This window comes from Nanorana parkeri, unplaced genomic scaffold, assembly GCF_000935625.1.
Source record: "Nanorana parkeri isolate BGI_ZX_2015 unplaced genomic scaffold, ASM93562v1 scaffold424, whole genome shotgun sequence".
Lineage (NCBI taxonomy): Eukaryota > Metazoa > Chordata > Amphibia > Anura > Dicroglossidae > Nanorana > Nanorana parkeri.
Genome location: NW_017306692.1, coordinates 1,187,504 through 1,204,701, shown reverse-complemented (window position 1 = coordinate 1,204,701; position 17,198 = coordinate 1,187,504). Strand labels below are relative to the sequence as shown.

Here is a 17,198-nt window from a genome sequence, read left to right as displayed (position 1 = left end):
TATATAATTACATATGCATATGCCATATTTGCTTTTGTAGATGCATAGATATCTCTGTTTACCTTGCTGTCTTACCCAAATATTCATTTTTACACACAGACGTCAGCTTCCAAAGCAACTTAACAATATCCGTGAAAATTCAGGGTATAGCTGAAGATGCAACTGTGTCTTATGTTGATAAGAACGAACACAATCGGAGCAGGACAATTAGCTGTGCACAGGTAAATGGCAAATAAGACGCCTTTATCGTATGATCTTTTTGTTTTGCGGTATTATCGCACACAAATGTTTCCATTCATAATAATACAGCTGTCATTCATACACCACACAGCTCCATAATTCGGCAACATTACTTTGTTACTGATCATCGTAGACAGTACTACATTGTTGTTTAAAATCTGAGTAATTTGTAAAATTGTATTTGTCTATCTTCTGTTACAGAAATGTGAAGAAATGATAGTGGTACATCTAGGCTATTTGAACTATACACGCTACAAACTTTCGGTTCGGTTTGTCAATTTAAATCAGTTGAGATACCCAGTTACAGCAGTTACATTTACTGTGAGTATGTTATCATGTACAAATATTACTAATGATCCATCAATCCAGCCTACTATTTTACTGTCATCCTATTTTGCATAGAAATTCTTGTGTGTTGATTGCTAAAATTTGAAGAAAGTTATACACGTATGCAAGTTGAAAAAAAATCCTATTTAGAAGGTTTAACTGGAAAGTTATCTGACATAAATTCAGAAAATGACCAATAATGTTTAGCGCTGGCCAGTGAGTTTGACTATCTTCTGACTTCTTGAATCACACAAACATGCCGGTTGTAATGAGTAGAAGAGCCTTTGCAGGACAACTGAGAATTATTATCCTTTGCTGTGTTGTGGGTCTGCCCAGGGTATTCTAATTGTATGTACTTGGAATAACCTCAGGAGATCCTTCCAGGTGACCTCCACCTAAGATGCTTAGATGGTATTAAAAGGCAGCTTTTATTATCGAAAGGTATAGTTTGCTGGCACTTAGGTACTCAATGCAATTTCTATGTCTAAAGTAGGGATGCACCAAAATTTTTGTTCTGGATTGTGTTTCTGTTAAAATTAAAAAGCAAAATTGGCAACTGATGCAAAATCTTTCTGTAGTCTCTGTTTTGATTTTCAAACACTTTTATAATCCTCGACTTTAAATATAGGGAGATGTTTAAGTAGCCTTAAAGTTCTAGCATGGGTCAGCGGGTAAAACTCAAACCCAATGCAGCTTTAGCAAATTTTATCTTGTTCTTCGCTACTGCTTGCTGGATGCAAAAAAGTAAATATTTTCACCCAGTAGTGAGCTGCTGGGAAAGATATATATTTTTTTCACCTTAAATTAGACGGATATGTTTACGTAGATATGAGTTAAAAATGTTCTGATTTTAATATACATCTTTTCCAGTGGAAAACCTACAACCCAACCTTTTCACAAGTGGAGATCTGGTTTCGTTTTGTGTTTGTGGTCCTAACGTTCATGGTGACGGTGAGTGGATATAGCTATTGTTGGCATCTAAAAGTAAGCGAGTGGTTATAGCTTGACATGATGGGTGGATGGATCTTTTGATATTTTAAATTGGATTGAGCCCACATGGGACCATCATGTGAACATAACTCTGAGGCCATGCATGATGAGTGAGATTTATTAGCTGGCAATATTTTCTTTGTCTAAACTAAATACTTTCTCTAGCCGGCTAAAAATGTGTTCTGTTTCTGTCTAAGGCCGCCCTTTTGATGCGTGTAAAGATCTGAGATATTAACACCTGCACTCAACCACAAACTATGAAAGCCATTAGTAGCTGCCTGCAGACAATCATTGATCTGTGGATGTTCCTACAGATGGCATGCAAGTCTACAAATCAGTGGATCACAGAGTAAACAACTGAATTTTTAGAAAAGTGTACTTTGATTTTGGGATTCTCAGTTTTTGTGATGGTTGTGAGTGTTTGCTGAGATGGTAAGACCATCTAAGGGCAGTCTCTGGTGTATGTTTTAAAGAGATCCACCCTTGCCATGAGGTGTAACTGAGAGCAATACCTGGCTGCTCATCTGCAATTTTGGACAGATTGTTTATCCTAAGTTGCTGGAAAAGCATTTTACTTTCCCGTCCATTAAGGGGCACAGGGAATCTTAACCTTTTTAGGTTATACTGCCACCCACAAGGGGAACTGGCAAATGAAAAAAAACTGTAGGCCAGCCCAGGATAACCCCTCCTACCAGCATGCCTCAGTTTTTTGCTAGTGTTCTAGGAAGATGGACATCTTTTCTTTAGGTCTGATGTGATCTGATCTGGTCTTTTTTTTTTCCCCCACTCAAATGTTGCTGTAGTTTTGTATTTCTCCGTTTGCAGCTATACTATGTAGAAAGAAATTGTGCAGGAAGAAAACATTACCAAGCAGACTTCTCTCCTAGGCTCCTCTCACCGGACGCTTTTGAATCCGCGCTCTGATGCTCGGATTCATAAGTGTGAGCCGATTGGCTAGAGATTACATTTTTCATCTCGCCTAGCTGAGCACAGCAGGAGAGGATATTGCTAGACACACTGCATGCGAAGGTCTGCCCTTTGCAGTGCACGGCTCTGCATGCAGTGTGTCACGGGCTTCACTGGCTTAATTGTTTTTGCTGCTCAACCAGTGCCCCCCAATTTGTACACCCGGTTGTTACACCACTGACTCCACTCACACATACAACACGTACATATAATATACACAGCACGTATACAACACATAATACACACTAACTCAGGCTCTACAGCTCAATTCAGCCCATCCACAGCACGGGGAGGAATGAGGGAGGAGGAGGCTGAGACATGGGGGAGGCCGTGCCCGAACAGTCAATCTGCCCCAGAACTTTCTTCTTGCCTAAGGTATTCTCTGCCTTTCAATCAGGACATTGTTCTCCCATCCTTTTGTCCACCTCTGGTTCACCCAAAAGAATTTTCCCTCCATTGTCTAGATGTAGTCCAGGCTGTGCAAGTCCATCAGTCATTACTTCTATTAGACTGATTCCTTTTTGTCATGGGGGTGCACCTTCTAAAAACAAAATATGGGAGTTCTGTTTTGAGTCACCAAAGACAAAGAAATCAAGTGGTATGGTTTCATTCCTATGAGATTTGTGGAAATGTATTTGTTTGCTGGTTAAAGTGCATAAGGCATATATATGAACATGTAGTGTCTTTCTTTTGCAGTGTCTGTTTGCACATTCCCTTCGGAAGTTCTCCATGAGAGACTGGGGTATAGAACAGAAGTGGATGTCTGTCCTTTTACCACTGCTTTTACTTTATAATGGTATAATTTTTTTTTTTTTTTTTAATATTTTTTCCTTATTTCAAAAGGTTCGTTTTGTCAGGAGTGGGCTGCCATCTTCCCAGGGGATTTATACAGCTCGTGCAATTTTTTAAAAATACATTTACTATTGTGGGCAGACAATTTTATGTTAAAAGGCCAGTCCACCCAAAACCAAAAACTAATATTTCAGCGTAAATGGTAGTCGATAAATTGAGTTGCTCTTGAATTTTATTTTAGCTGTCACGTTCTCCCATCTGTGAGATGATCCCCCAGCCTTATTGATCTACTATCACTCTTACGAGATGATGTCTTTTTTATTTTGTGGTATTATTATGTACGTATGTATTTTAAATGCTTTGTGAATTTTATATGCTCATGTGCTTTGATCTATATTTGAATCTTAAGCAGATTATTACGCTACAGTTTTCTTGCCTTGCATTGCAAATTGATCTCCGACAGACAGGCTAGAATTTCAGGTAGATGGCTAGTCTGAACAGTAGTCCATTCTGATCACACAATGTTTCACCTGTTTCTTGCAGATCCATTCTTCCCTCTCACATTCCTGGTCAATAGCTGGTTTCCTGGCATGCTGGATGACCTGTTTCAGTCACTCTTCCTTTGTGCACTGTTGCTCTTTTGGCTTTGTGTTTATCACGGCATTCGGGTGCAGGTACACAATATAAATCTGTCTAGTCAGCAATAAATGTGTGTTTTGTTTTTTTTAATTTCATGTCTTTCATGTGTTAAGTTTTATATTTAAATTGTTTTCTTTAAATCACACACAAATTAATATAAAAGTACTTTCATATAGGGATGCACCGATACCGTTTCGTTTTTTTGGTATTGAGTACCGATATTTATATTTCGGTACTCTCTGATACCGATACTGGTACTTCGGTAGCATGGAGTCGTCTTCCCGGCCAATCAAGAAGCCAGGCAGTGGGTAATGACCAGCTGCCTGACTTCTTGATTGGCCAGGAAGCCGATTCCATGCTGATTGGGTTCCTGGCTAATCGGCATGTAGCTTGCCTCCCGGGCAATCAGGAAGCCAGAAGGTGGGTCACTACCCGCTGCTCGGCTTCCTGATTGGCCGAGAACCTGGCTCCATGCTGTTTGGCGGCACGATGCTCATTGGGTGGGTAGTCGGCTTCCCGGCCAGCTGTTTGGCACTTCCGGATTTTGTGGTCCATGGGCAGAGAGCTCTGGACACCTGCGCAGTCTGGTGGCCCTGCGATCTACCCGGTGACATCACAATCGATCAGAATCTGCAGATGCACAAGGAGAGCTGTCAGTGCATGGCTGGTGAGTACTGTGCCCTGCTATAGGGGGGCGCCCCTCTGCACAGTTCGTCTGCATTGCTGTACTTTTTCACTGGCCAAATAGCATGAAGTCTACTTGGCCGGGAAGCTGGCTCCATGTTCCATTGCGAGACTGCCGGTAAGAGGATATCTCCCTTTGACCAGAAGTTCCGGTATCGGGATAAATATCGGAGCATTTGGGCGAGAAGAGTACTCGCCCACACAGTCGGTATTGGCACCAATATTGATACGAATATCGGTGCGTCCCTACTTTCATATATGCATGCAAAAATACAATGCCATAAATTGTTTAAGGGTGTACCCTATGTTTTTTAATTTTATATAAAAAGAATTAACACAACTACTTTATTTTTTTTAAGTGCCTAATGATTGCTGATGATTTAAAAAATAGTGTAGTAACATGGCATTGAGTGTGTAACCTTCACTTGGACGTTATAGTAAATAAAGAACATTGCATTTTATAACCATATTGAGGTGCTGCATTAGAAAATGTTTACTTGAATTTGAGCCCTTACGTCAGTATGTTGCATATGTTTTTCCTTGTTTCATAGGGTGAGAGAAAGTGTATGACTTTCTATTTACCAAAATTGTTAATAGTTGGACTGCTGTGGTTTGCTTCAGTGACTCTAGGAATATGGCAAACGTAAGTACTGCTTATAGCTTTGTCAGTGATTTAGGCTTTAAGTGTAACAGGGTTTTTTTTAGCTAAGGGAATATTCTGCTTACATGAAACCATCGCCCAGACAATCCAACCCCAGGCAAATGTGCTATAGTTTGGGACTCTAGCCACAATTTTGGGGTAGGAAGCTGTGTTATTACAGATGTCTTTGTCCCTGTTTGTTTGTCAATTTCTCCTCATTTCCTATGTGGTCACTGGAACAGGAAGTAAGATAAATATTTCCAACAGGAATACGGGCAAAAAACCCTTTGACTGCTCTATATAAAACAGTGTATTATGAAACTGTCACACGTTGGCTCAATAGATCGGGAAGACATAACGTCGCTCGCTCACTTTCCAATCATTTCCCTGCAGAGTGGTGCCTGTCAGTCACCGCTCCCCTCAGGGATTCCCTCCTACCCTCTACGATCCTCCAGCGCTGATTGGAGGAACGGATGGAGGAGGAGGCGGGCACAGCTGGCTCTGCCTCTATAGCCCGCTGTCATTCACGCAGCTGGGTACATCTCGACAGCATTGTTGGGATCCGTCCCCGCTGCGGCGGTCTCGGTATGCCACAGCTGTAGCTCACGATATACTGAGCTTTGGGTCACGGGAGGAAGCTAGTATATGTGGAAATGGGGGAAAAAACGTACCCCCATCGTTCTCTTTTAACCACATGCCGTCTGCCCGTTGTGTATAAACAGACAGAATCACCCCCTAGCATGGGCATAAGCAGTTCACTGTGAACAGACTGTCCATTGGATAGAGAAGTTCACAAAACAAGGTACAGAGCCAATAAAATCCGCTCCATACCGTGTGATCACTGACACAAAATGTAAACCATGGCTACGGTTTGCAGCTTTTTCTCCCTTTCTTCTTTCTGCTTGAGAGGAAAGAGAGAGATCATAACATCAACTGCACCCTCCCCGTTCACCCCCATACCACCTCTCACTCACTAAGTCTCAACCCTCCCAGCATAGTCAATAAAGATAATTTTATGTATTATTTTATTTTGAACAGTGTTAACGAATTACGTGATCCAACCTACCAATACAAAGTAGATACTGGCAATTTTCAGGTGAGTGATGTGTGTATTTGTATAAGATGTGAAGTATGAGTAGATGTATGTATTTACTGATGACCAGGTTTAGGTATGGTTTTTGTCTGTGTAGATTTGAGAGCACAATTTCGTTTTGGTGCACAGTTTAGTCTCGTCGGCAGTAACACCTGACCTACCGCAATACTTAACGCCTTCATAATTATTAATTTTTAATTACTGTATCTGTGGGTCTGAAGCTTCTGTAGCCAGAGCCTTCCCACCACAAAAATTAAAGTAGTTGTACACCTTAACTGATTGATTGCCAATGTATTGCATATTATACACAATTGACTTATTTTAAATGGCAATAAAATAATTATTTTCACCTTTTCTCATCCTTTGTTGCATCTCAAAGCTGCTGGTCCCCTGCATACGGTGCTGCTCAGGAGCAGCAGTCTGTGTACAGTTAATACAAAACTGATAGCTGGAAGGGAAATTTTTTTTTTTTTTTTTTTTAAATAAATTCTTTATTTATACAACAGCACTTATGAGATACAGTCAAACATATAAAAGTCAGAGGATAAATTGTTACATACAATCATCAAAATGGCATCCGTCAGGGCCACTGCCCCCATGGGGGTTCGGACATAAATCAAACATACATCTATTAGGAATATCTCCAACACGGAGACGAGAGCCTATTAATCTGTCATCAGTGGACCTCCCTGCCTCAGTGCCATAGGGAAAAAGGGTTTTATGGCAGAAGTGAAGTATACAATTTCTTCTGCCATACACTATAAATCTACACGCTAACATTTATTAATTTACTTTTTTTAAAGAAGAGCTATACTCCGATTTACATTCAGGGCAAGGGTTACAAACACATTAAAATGTATTCAAAACCTTTCTTCCCATAAACAGAGAGGGCATAGTGTCCTCATTAACAAATAACTGTGTAAATGCCTATTCCTTGCCACAAATAAAAAAAAAAAAAATCTGGTTCATGGTCCATTGTGTCATTTCTAAATTAGACAAGAGTGACATGGTCTCTGACTACTAGATGCATTGTGGGTGCTTGAATTTACTACAGATATTAAAGGAGTATTACCACGCTGATGAGGTCGTCATGCTGCTCACTTTTTACCCTTGAAGCTTCCAGCGTTGATTGAAGTTTGCAAATCGGTACAGCCATATAGGCTCAATATGCAGCCCCTCCATCTTACAGTATGAGTCCTGCTGTGCAAGGGATAACCGAAGCAAATATAAATCTAGATTTGTAATGAGAGCTTGAGTTTAATGTTAAATGTATAATTGGAACAATTTCTTTTTTGTTTCTAATAACTTTCTTTGTTCTCCAATTTAGGGTATGAAAATTTTCTTCCTTCTGGTGGCAACAATGTACATCTTATATCTTCTGTTCCTCGTTATTCGAGCATGCACCGAACTTCGAAATATGCCATATGTTGGTAAGACATCTTACAAAGTGAACTGACTACTTTCTGTACTTAAAGGGGTTCTAAACCCTCCCGTTTTTTTGCTTATATCTACTGCTATTGTGGTGTGCTGTTCTGCATGTGTGTTGCCCAATGCTGTAATAGTGCATTTGGGTGGCATTAAAAATAAATGGTACTGAATCAAAGCACACCATGGCCCCCATCACTATGCATTGTAGTAGTGTGCAGTAAAAAGTGTTACTGCAACAGAACATGTAAATGGGGGTGCTGAGAGTATCTTTGAGTAGAGGAGTCATGCAGCTCACCATTGATGCCTCCAGCTATACTGTTGGTTGCTGTGCGATCTTCGATACCCTTCGCCCCTCACACTTGTCATTATAGCAAGTGTTCACTCCCTCCTTTCACATTTGGCTGTGCTCTTTTGTTTGATTTATCTGGAGAGGACCAGTGCTTGGAAACTTGGAACACACAATAGCCTATAGCACATGTACAGTATCTGTCCATTTAGTCTCCATTTACATCTAAGCGTGGCGCCAGTACACGCACATTCCCTCGTTTGCCATGCATTGCACCATTGATTTCAACGGTACCACACATGTGACAAATGCAGGAAAGATACTGCTAAGCACCGCCTGTGTTTTACCAGCCTCGTTTGGGTTGCCATTAACAAGTAATGGCACTGCCAGCACGTTGTGCACTTTTGATGCATTCCATTAACGTGCATTTGCCGCGTGTTCACGCTTTAGTGTGAATGGGGGCTTAGTGTATCTCTAGCCATACCGCTTTTTTGTTTTTCTGTTTTTTATTTTGGGTTTAAGTAATGAAAGGTCAAAACCACTCTGTGTCCCTACTAAGGAGATTCACCTTCTCTATTTATCCTGGCAATAGTTGTCACTGGGACAGAGACTGATGGGAAATGTGAAACATAGTTTTCATCGGCACAGGAGGCGAGGGGAAATCTTCCAACAGGGACGCCCGTTTCAGTGACAGCTTTCTTAATCACATCCCATCCCAAGCATTCCCATCACTTTGGAGAGACTTCCTCTCTCTTACTGTTGTGTCAGAGGGGACACCGCAGCCTTCCTTACTTTTTTCAAAAAGCTAAGCTAGAAAGACAAATATTTTAACTATACTTTGGGGTATGACTTTTCTTAAGGAGAACTGTGGAGTCAGGGCTTTTCCCCATAGTTCTCCTAAGGGTCACGGGAGGACATAAACTAGCGTTCTCTCGTGACCCAAAGCTCAGTACAGCTTGCGTTTATACTGAGACGCCACAGCCGGGACAGATCCCAACAATACTGTCTGGATCCACCCAGCTGCGGGATTGACAACTGGCTCTGCCTATCTAGAGGCAGAGCCAGTTGTACCTGCACCCTCCCCCCGTCCGTTTCGCCAGTCAGCGCTGGAGAATCTGACAGGGGAGGTGGGGAATCCCTGCAGGGAGTAGTGAGTGACAGTCACGGCTCTGCAGGGATAGTTCGAGAGGTGAACGAGCGACGGTATGTGTTCGCTCACTTCCCGATCAGTTTCATTGTCACAGGTCGGCTCAGATTATGAAAATCACTCGCCTCCTAATTCTCCTTTAAGTGTTGTGCTGGTTTTACTTGCATTGATATAGTTCTGCTTTTGATTTTATGTTTGTTCAAAAACATTTATTTTTTTCTGTTTTTCAGATCTGCGTCTAAAGTTTCTTACCGCTTTAACTTTTGTAGTGCTTGTTATAAGGTATGTCAGCATTATAAGTATATACAGAGATAATGTGCTTTGGAAGCAAGCATGATTGTTCACAATAATAAAAAGCTTTTCATGTGGATCAGTTATTAACTTTAATTTGCTGACATATATAAATGAGTCACATTACACGGAGATTAAGAACTGTCTGAAAAATGACAGTAGCTATATAAAACTGGCTTTTTGTTTGCTATTTAAGAGTTCAATGCATTATCCTCTTTTGTCTTGCAGCATTGTCATTTTATATCTAAGATTCGGCTCCCGAGTGTTACAGGATAATTTTGTTGCAGAGCTGTCTACGCATTATCAAAATTATATCCTTTTGCAACTGTTTGTTACCCTTTTATTAAAAATCTAATGAGTGGTATTCGCAACAGATTCACCACCTGACTTGTTTTGAAGATTGCAGTTGAACAATTTTATGCAGAATATGAATTACTACTGCTTGCTACAGCTTGTTTTTTTTACACTTTCCTCTCCTCCCTCCTGCTCTCTCTTTGGCTCTCTTCATCTCCTTCTGTGTGTGGGTCTCTCTCTCACGCTCTCCCCTCCCCCGTATGCCGCCTTTGCTGGCTGTTTACATGTAATCGCACATGCTACGATTATCTGCAAACTGTTTGCATCCAGTTGCGATTTTCCACAAGTGTGAATGGGACCTTCCATGCTGTTAAAGCAGAAGAGGCTGGGATCAACAAATTATAACACTGTCAGGGTTGCTAACCACATGGACGTCTTGTTCAAACTTTATTTGAATATTCTTTAGATTGTGTGTGTGAAAATAAAAATATTACTAATTAGGGATGCACCGACACCGGTATTTTGGTACCGAGTACCGATAATTTTTTTTCGGTACTCGCCGATACCAATTACCGAGTAACAGAAGTCCCAATCAGGAAGCCAGGTGGCGTGTAATGACTCGCCACCCGGCTTCCCGATTAACAAGAAAGTCCCCTCTTACCTCAGTATGTGCAGCCTGTCATCCCCTGGGGCCTCTCCAGCAAGAACGGGGGATGACAGGCTACACATACTAAGGTAAGGTAGCCTTACCTCACGAGGCCAGCTTCCGGTCAATCGCCAAACCGGGCAGCGTGTAATGACGCGCTGCCCGGCTTCCTGATACCGGAAGTACTTGTGCTAGGCATCGGAGCATTTGGGCGAGTACGAGTACTTGCCCAAATACTCGGAATCGGCACCGCTATCGATACTAGTATCGGTATTGGTGCATCCCTATTACTAATATATGTATTAAACGTATGGTTATCAGGAGATAGTATGACTTTGTTTTTCCAGAAGTGGTTTTCAGTTATAGTACAGGCTAGAAAAGCCAATCTCGGTTTCCCTTAACTCTTAACACCAGCAGAGTTCTTGTCCTTCTATGGCCTGCTGAACTTTTATCTATATACGTTGGCATTCGTCTACTCACCATCCAAAAATGCACTGTATGGTAAGTGTTATCCATTTAAGGGAAAAGCTTTTGTATTTTCATGTTCATATTGAAAGGCTACTGCCTCAGAGTAGTAGGGACGATGCAGGCTTATCTCCGCTGTACTGGGAGACCACCATTTTGGAGCCACATACCCCCAGCTACTGCGTGTTCTCCAGCTTTCTTGGTCCCTTAATGCTTGGTGCCTTGAAAACCACCATACAAGTTCTTATTGCTTATTATTGCTCTTGGGTGTCCGGGCGTTGCGGAGCTCAGATGTCTCACCAAGCAAGCCCACAACATATTTTTTTTACCACACCTAAAATTAATCCTTCCCACATCTGATCCATTGCCATTTTCATTGCTATTCCTTTACATCTAAGTGTCTAAAGATGCTCTTAAAACAAAAATCAATAAAAAAATATATGAAAGGATCATTTCAGTGACCTATGAACATTATTTATTTTTTTTTCTTTTAAAAACAAATATTGAGATAGATATACATCATTATAACTTCAAATATTGAGATACAAAGCAGTTTAAAGGAGAATTATGTGGCGAATGATTTTCACTCAGCCTCATAATCTGAGCCAACCTGTGGCAATGAAACTCAGGTCGGTTCAGTAGATCGGGAAGTGAGCGAACACATACCGGCGCTCGCTCACTTCTCGATCTATCCCTGCAGAGAGCCGTGACCGTCACGGCTCCCTGCAGGGATCCCCACCCTCCCCTGTCCGATCCTCCAGCGCTGACTGGCGGAACGGACGGGGGAGGGGGCAGGTACAACTGGCTCTGCCTCTAGATAGGCAGAGCCAGCTGTCACTCACGCAGCTGGGTGGATCCAGGCAGAATTGTCGGGATCTGTTCGGCTGCTGCGTCTCAGTATACCGCGAGCTGTAGCTCGCGGTATACTGAGCTTTGGGTGACTGGAGGACGCTAGTTTGGGTCGAAAAGCCCTAACCCCATAGTTCTCCTTTAATGAAAATATGATTAGGGATGTCCCGATACCACTTTTTTAAGTACAAGTACTGTCCCTCATGTACTTGCCTATATCAATTACCGATACTTTTTCTTAAAGGGACAGGCCACATTTTTTTCCTAAAACAACACAGACTGATGATTTTAGGGCAGTTTCTCAACAGATCTCACCAGAACTGAACACATGTCCCCACAGCAGAACACATGTCCACAAAGCAGGATACATGTCCCTAAGGCAGAATAGTATTCTGCTTTGGGAACATGTCTTCTGCGAACACATGTCCCCAAAGCAGAATTCCTCTCACCAGGCTGCGTGCCGATCTCACCGGGCGACGTGGACATCTGCGGCTGCTCTGCGGGCACTCCACCACACCGGCGATGTCAGGACCATTCCTCCCCCACGTCCAGTCCGGCCGACTCTCTGCGCTGCTGGGCACCGCAACTTTTCTACATCTCCCGGTCCCCGTCAGTGTGCGGCGGAAACCCTAGCTTCCAGCCCCGGGGCTGTCCATGACAGTGCCTGCGTTGGGAAGGAGGAGATAAAGAACCGGACAAGCACTGCCATGGACAGCTATCTCCTTGTCCCCACAAGCGCAGGAATTTGGACGGCCGCTGCTACTTGAAAATTTAAAGGGCCGGTGTCGGCCTTAAGAATCGGGGCATTTTCACGAGTACTGAAAATGCCTGGTATCGGGACATCCCTACTAATGACATATGATGAAAATATGAATTGTGATTTATTACAATTGCATCGATTTAATTTACTTCTATTTCTTTACAGAATCACAGTTAAAAGATAATCCTGCCTTTTCAATGCTCAATGACTCGGATGATGATGTAATATACGGGTAAGATTTTTGGTTTTGTCCATTTGTGGTGAATATTTTTTTCATGGCAGCCGATTTATTTTTATTTGTCCCTCAGTGTGCATCAGCACATGAAATAAACACTAGTGTTATTTTTTACAATGCAGCACACTGCAGTGCAGTTTTGTGTGCTATAGTGCATGTGCTATTTTGGGGTGATTTTTAGCAGGGATGCACTGATATATCGGTTATTCGGTATCGAGTAAGAGGGCTGATATTTTTATTTCGGTACTCGCCAATACTGAACGTCCCATTAAGGAAGCCAGGTGGCGTGTAATGACTAGCCGCCTGGCTTCCTCATTAGACGGGAAGCCGGCTCCATGCTCCCTCGTCACCAGGTGACAAGGAAGCATGGAGATGGCTTTCCAGCCAATCAGGAAGCCAGGGGGACGGTAATGACTCACACCGGATACATTGCGCTGAAAAAAAGTGCATGTTTTACTTCTTTTTTTTTTTCCAGCACAATGCAACGGAGCAGTGTGAACTAGCCCCATTCACACCTATTCATTTTTCGGTGCCCTTCCGTTGGCATCTGTTGAAAAATCGTAACGTTTCACTGCGAAACAGATCCGGTTTATATGGGCCCTTCCAGATGGTTAATCATCCTCTGTAATTTAAAACCCAAAAACCAGAAAGATTCACCTGCAGTGATTGATTTGATTATTGACACGGTCACTGCTTTATGACTGTACCCCTAAAGGTGCCCATACACCTTACGATCGTCGTACGATAATCGTAAGCGATCGACTTTTCGTACGACAATCCTAACGTGTGAATAGAGTGCCCGACCGATAGTACTGTACAATCATACGACTTTTGACGGTCAAGCATGTTTGGAAACTTTGTTCGATCGTACGATGTTCACATGGTTGGTGGTGCTTCTGTCCGTCAAAAGTCGTACGATTAACACTGCGCAAACGAAAATAATTACGGTCAATTGCCGCAAGTCGTCCAGGTGTTTTTTTTCTAACGACCGCTGATTGAACCTTGCGATTATCGGGGCAGGATAGGGTAGCAGAAGGCACGCTGATCACTGTAGCAGAAGGCACAGTATAGCAATTGTCAAATTTCACAGCAGTGAAGTGAATTTCAAAGCATTGAAGTCACCCAAGTAAAACTTTCAGCATATTATGTCACCCTGCTCCCTCCTTCCAGCAGTGAATCGGCAACCTTTTTATTGTTTAAGGCAGGGGTAGGCAAACTGTAGCCCTCGAGCTGTGGTGCCAACTACAAATCTCATTAGGCATTGCTAGACCCAGACAGGCGTGGCTCCTAGAGGTAGATGCATGTTGGGATTTGATGTTTCACCACAGCTGGAGGGATGGAGTTTACCTGCCCCTGGTTTAAGATAAACACAGAATAAGTGTTATGGAAGGAGGGAGTAGAGTGGGCTGAGCTGCTGAGAGTAGGACTGTTCAGTACTTCTGCTGTAAACATTGAGGATGCATTGCTCCTCAGTGCTGGCAGCTACAGATGGTAGTGGGGGTTTTTTTTTGTTTTTTTTTAAGCCTATATACTATGTATTAAGAATCTATAAATATTTAAATGTCCTTAGCCTGACCACAGATTCCCATTAAGTGTGTTTGACAAACTATGTTGCTTTTACTTAGAGCAGCACATAACGATTATTTCCATTCATGTTATAATATGCTATGTTTTAAGCAGGTGACATAAAAGCTTTTTTTATATATCTACATGTTCACAGGAGTGACTATGAGGAGATGCCTCTTCAAAATGGAAAAGCCATAAGAGCTAAATATAAAGATGAATCTGATAGCGACTGAGTGGAATGTGATCGTCCCAACGGAGTGTCTTCAAGTGGAAGAAACATTCCGAAGGATGGACAGTTTCCTTTTACCACAACTTTGTTGTTATGGATTGCTGCTCTTTCCACAGAGGATTTTTATGTTTTATGTGTTTTTTGTTTTTTTTGAAAACCAAATCCTAATGACACAGGGGAGCCCTGAGGACAGATGTCAGTCTGTTTTGTAGTGTATACATTGAAGCTACAAACCACCATGTTCTAATTGCTACTTCCAAAGCACAGCAACCTCTGTCAATATTGTTTTTAATTTTATTTAGCAAGTTGCTGGAGTAGCTTGAATCTTAATTGGAACAAGTCCTCTGCAAGTGTGGATGTGATGTCTGTATGTTTTATTGGATCCGATTCTTCATTCTTTAGGAGATTGTATTTAATGAACTTTGCTGCACAATTTCTTTTTAAATGTTGGTGTAAAGTCCCTTCTTCCATTGTTTTATATTAAAGGGTGTGAAATAAGGTTTACATGAAGGACATCTGTAGAGGTACTTTATCCTGTAGAAATAGAAGCTGCACTAATTTGAAAAAGGGATGATTCACTACTGAATGATCTAATTAATTTGGCCAGCTGATGAGCTTAGTCTTCAGGGCAGTCATGTAGATTAACCCTTTGTCTATAGCAGAGCTGCTCCCCCGATGAGACACTGGATGTCAGTGTGCCATTTCTCTTTAACTCCAAATTGTATAATACTGAGAATTAAAAGGGAAACCTGGGATTCCAATAAGGCCTGACGCTCACATAGGCATCTGTCCATCTGTGCTGTCAGTTTGATGTGCCCCACACAGCAACAGCTACTGTGCTGTTTCCCTCTGGTTTAAAGATGGCTTCTACTTTTTGTGTATTTTTCTTAGGGGTTGAAAGGGGTAACATGGTAAGTGGACTAAATAGTCCTCCCTGTTATCCTTAAGTATTATATCCCCCCGCGCAGCAGATTATCTTTGCTAAAGTCGTTCATAGAGTCTTTCCCCTGGTGGGGCAGATAAATCTACTGTTTAAAGCAGATTCAGCCAGTACTAAATCCTTTTCTCAACATAAACCCCCTTAAGGCATACTAGCAATACACGTGTGAGTAAGTCTCTGTTGTATATGTTGTTGTACATGTTCCCATAACTATGCACCTCTGCATGTAAGATCAAAGCAGTGTGAAAATGACTGTGTACATGAGCATTCACAGTACACTTGCTATAACCAACTCCATGGCTGCAGTGAAGGGGCTGGGGAACTTGGCTCATGGAATTCTAGGCTGTGATCATTGTGTTTAGACAGTGATCACATGAAAAGGCTGTGTTTGTCCTAACTCTGCTTTATCTTAAAAATTGATCGTCTACCCATAAGCATCATTAAACCAGGGGTTACAGACTGTGCTGCCTAATCACTAGTCTGCATTTTGTATACATGTGTGAATTGTAGGAGCAACAAACGACTGGTAGCATTCTAGTTATAAAAGCACAAAGAATTCCTGGCAGTAAATGGGTTAAACGCACTGGATTTTTAAATGTTTACAAAAAAAATGATGGTTCTACTCAGTTACATGCATAAGGATACTTGAAGAGGAAAGTTATCACTCTGACCATGCCAAAATCTGGAAAGTTTATTAGAACTTTTCACCAATTTTGGCCAGGACTTTCAAATGTCCCCTGGGTAACACTATATTTTCTAACTGGTCATTGTGTACTTTTAAGACATCCTGCAAACTCCAAGGGCAGCAGATCTTAAATGATCAGGGCATTTATAATTATAGAATGAGTCTAGAATGCAAAATTGGAACTACAGTGCATTCTGAGGTATATGCTGCCTTTTAAGTACTTCTATACAGAACTGAAAACTTGGGACCCCATGGTTTGTATATTGGTAGGTTTTTTTAAAGGGAACTCCAGGTATGTTACTAGTGAGCATATATGTTTACAAAATGGGGAGACCTGATGCATACAGTCAACCTGCGAAGGAGAATTGGAGATACTATACATAGACTGTGTCTACTGGCAAATTCATGCTTTAGTACCTGTATGCCTCTGAATTAACGTCCCCACCATTTACATACTGTGCCATAAACCGCAGCAGTGCTATTTCTTCTATGGGTGCTGCAGCTTTTCCAAGCTGTCTGATTTAGTTAGCACCCCTTCTTACTTGCAAGAGGAATCCTCCCTCAAGCACACAGGTGGGAACAGCAGAAGCATGGAGGGGAGAGTGCCTAAAAACACGACTGCCAAGATAGAAACGCTTTAACAGCAGCCTGCCTTTGTTGACCAGTAGCTACAATATTTTTAATATAAAATAGACATGAGAGGAGGTTTCCTTTCATTTTGAGTATACAATACAGCTAATGAGAGATGTCTTATGGACTGTTCATGCTTGGCTTTAAGTTGCATTTCTAAAACGTGAAAAAATTAAACCCAACATTGGCTTGTAAGGTAAAAAGTTTTACATTCTTATATGATCTTGAAAAGATTCAGACATATCGAAGTGGCAAGCCATAATTGTCAGCTGGCCAGGATAAAGTTTTCTCTTTGCACATAAGCAGTAAAGTTGTGTTTTTAGAAGTATAGTATGCACGTTGCTTCAATGTTTTCCCTGGCAGTAGTTGGCTTATA

At 41.7% G+C, this 17,198-nt stretch overlaps 1 protein-coding gene across 2 annotated transcripts in view; it reads left to right on the top strand.

The window, feature by feature from the left end:
• Nucleotides 1-15,268, top strand: part of TMEM181 (transmembrane protein 181) — a 43,404-nt gene extending 28,136 nt beyond the window's left edge. For both annotated transcript variants that reach the window (XM_018559974.1, XM_018559976.1), the window contains exons 5-17: nucleotides 100-221; nucleotides 442-561; nucleotides 1,438-1,518; nucleotides 3,220-3,319; nucleotides 3,859-3,989; nucleotides 5,190-5,281; nucleotides 6,317-6,374; nucleotides 7,699-7,801; nucleotides 9,463-9,514; nucleotides 9,752-9,834; nucleotides 10,875-10,964; nucleotides 12,703-12,769; nucleotides 14,493-15,268. In XM_018559974.1, the coding sequence (XP_018415476.1) occupies nucleotides 100-221; nucleotides 442-561; nucleotides 1,438-1,518; nucleotides 3,220-3,319; nucleotides 3,859-3,989; nucleotides 5,190-5,281; nucleotides 6,317-6,374; nucleotides 7,699-7,801; nucleotides 9,463-9,514; nucleotides 9,752-9,834; nucleotides 10,875-10,964; nucleotides 12,703-12,769; nucleotides 14,493-14,571 (1,178 nt within the window). In that variant the 3' untranslated portion in view covers nucleotides 14,572-15,268. The remainder of the gene's footprint in view (nucleotides 1-99; nucleotides 222-441; nucleotides 562-1,437; nucleotides 1,519-3,219; nucleotides 3,320-3,858; nucleotides 3,990-5,189; nucleotides 5,282-6,316; nucleotides 6,375-7,698; nucleotides 7,802-9,462; nucleotides 9,515-9,751; nucleotides 9,835-10,874; nucleotides 10,965-12,702; nucleotides 12,770-14,492) is intronic.
• Nucleotides 15,269-17,198: the final 1,930 nt, after the last annotated feature.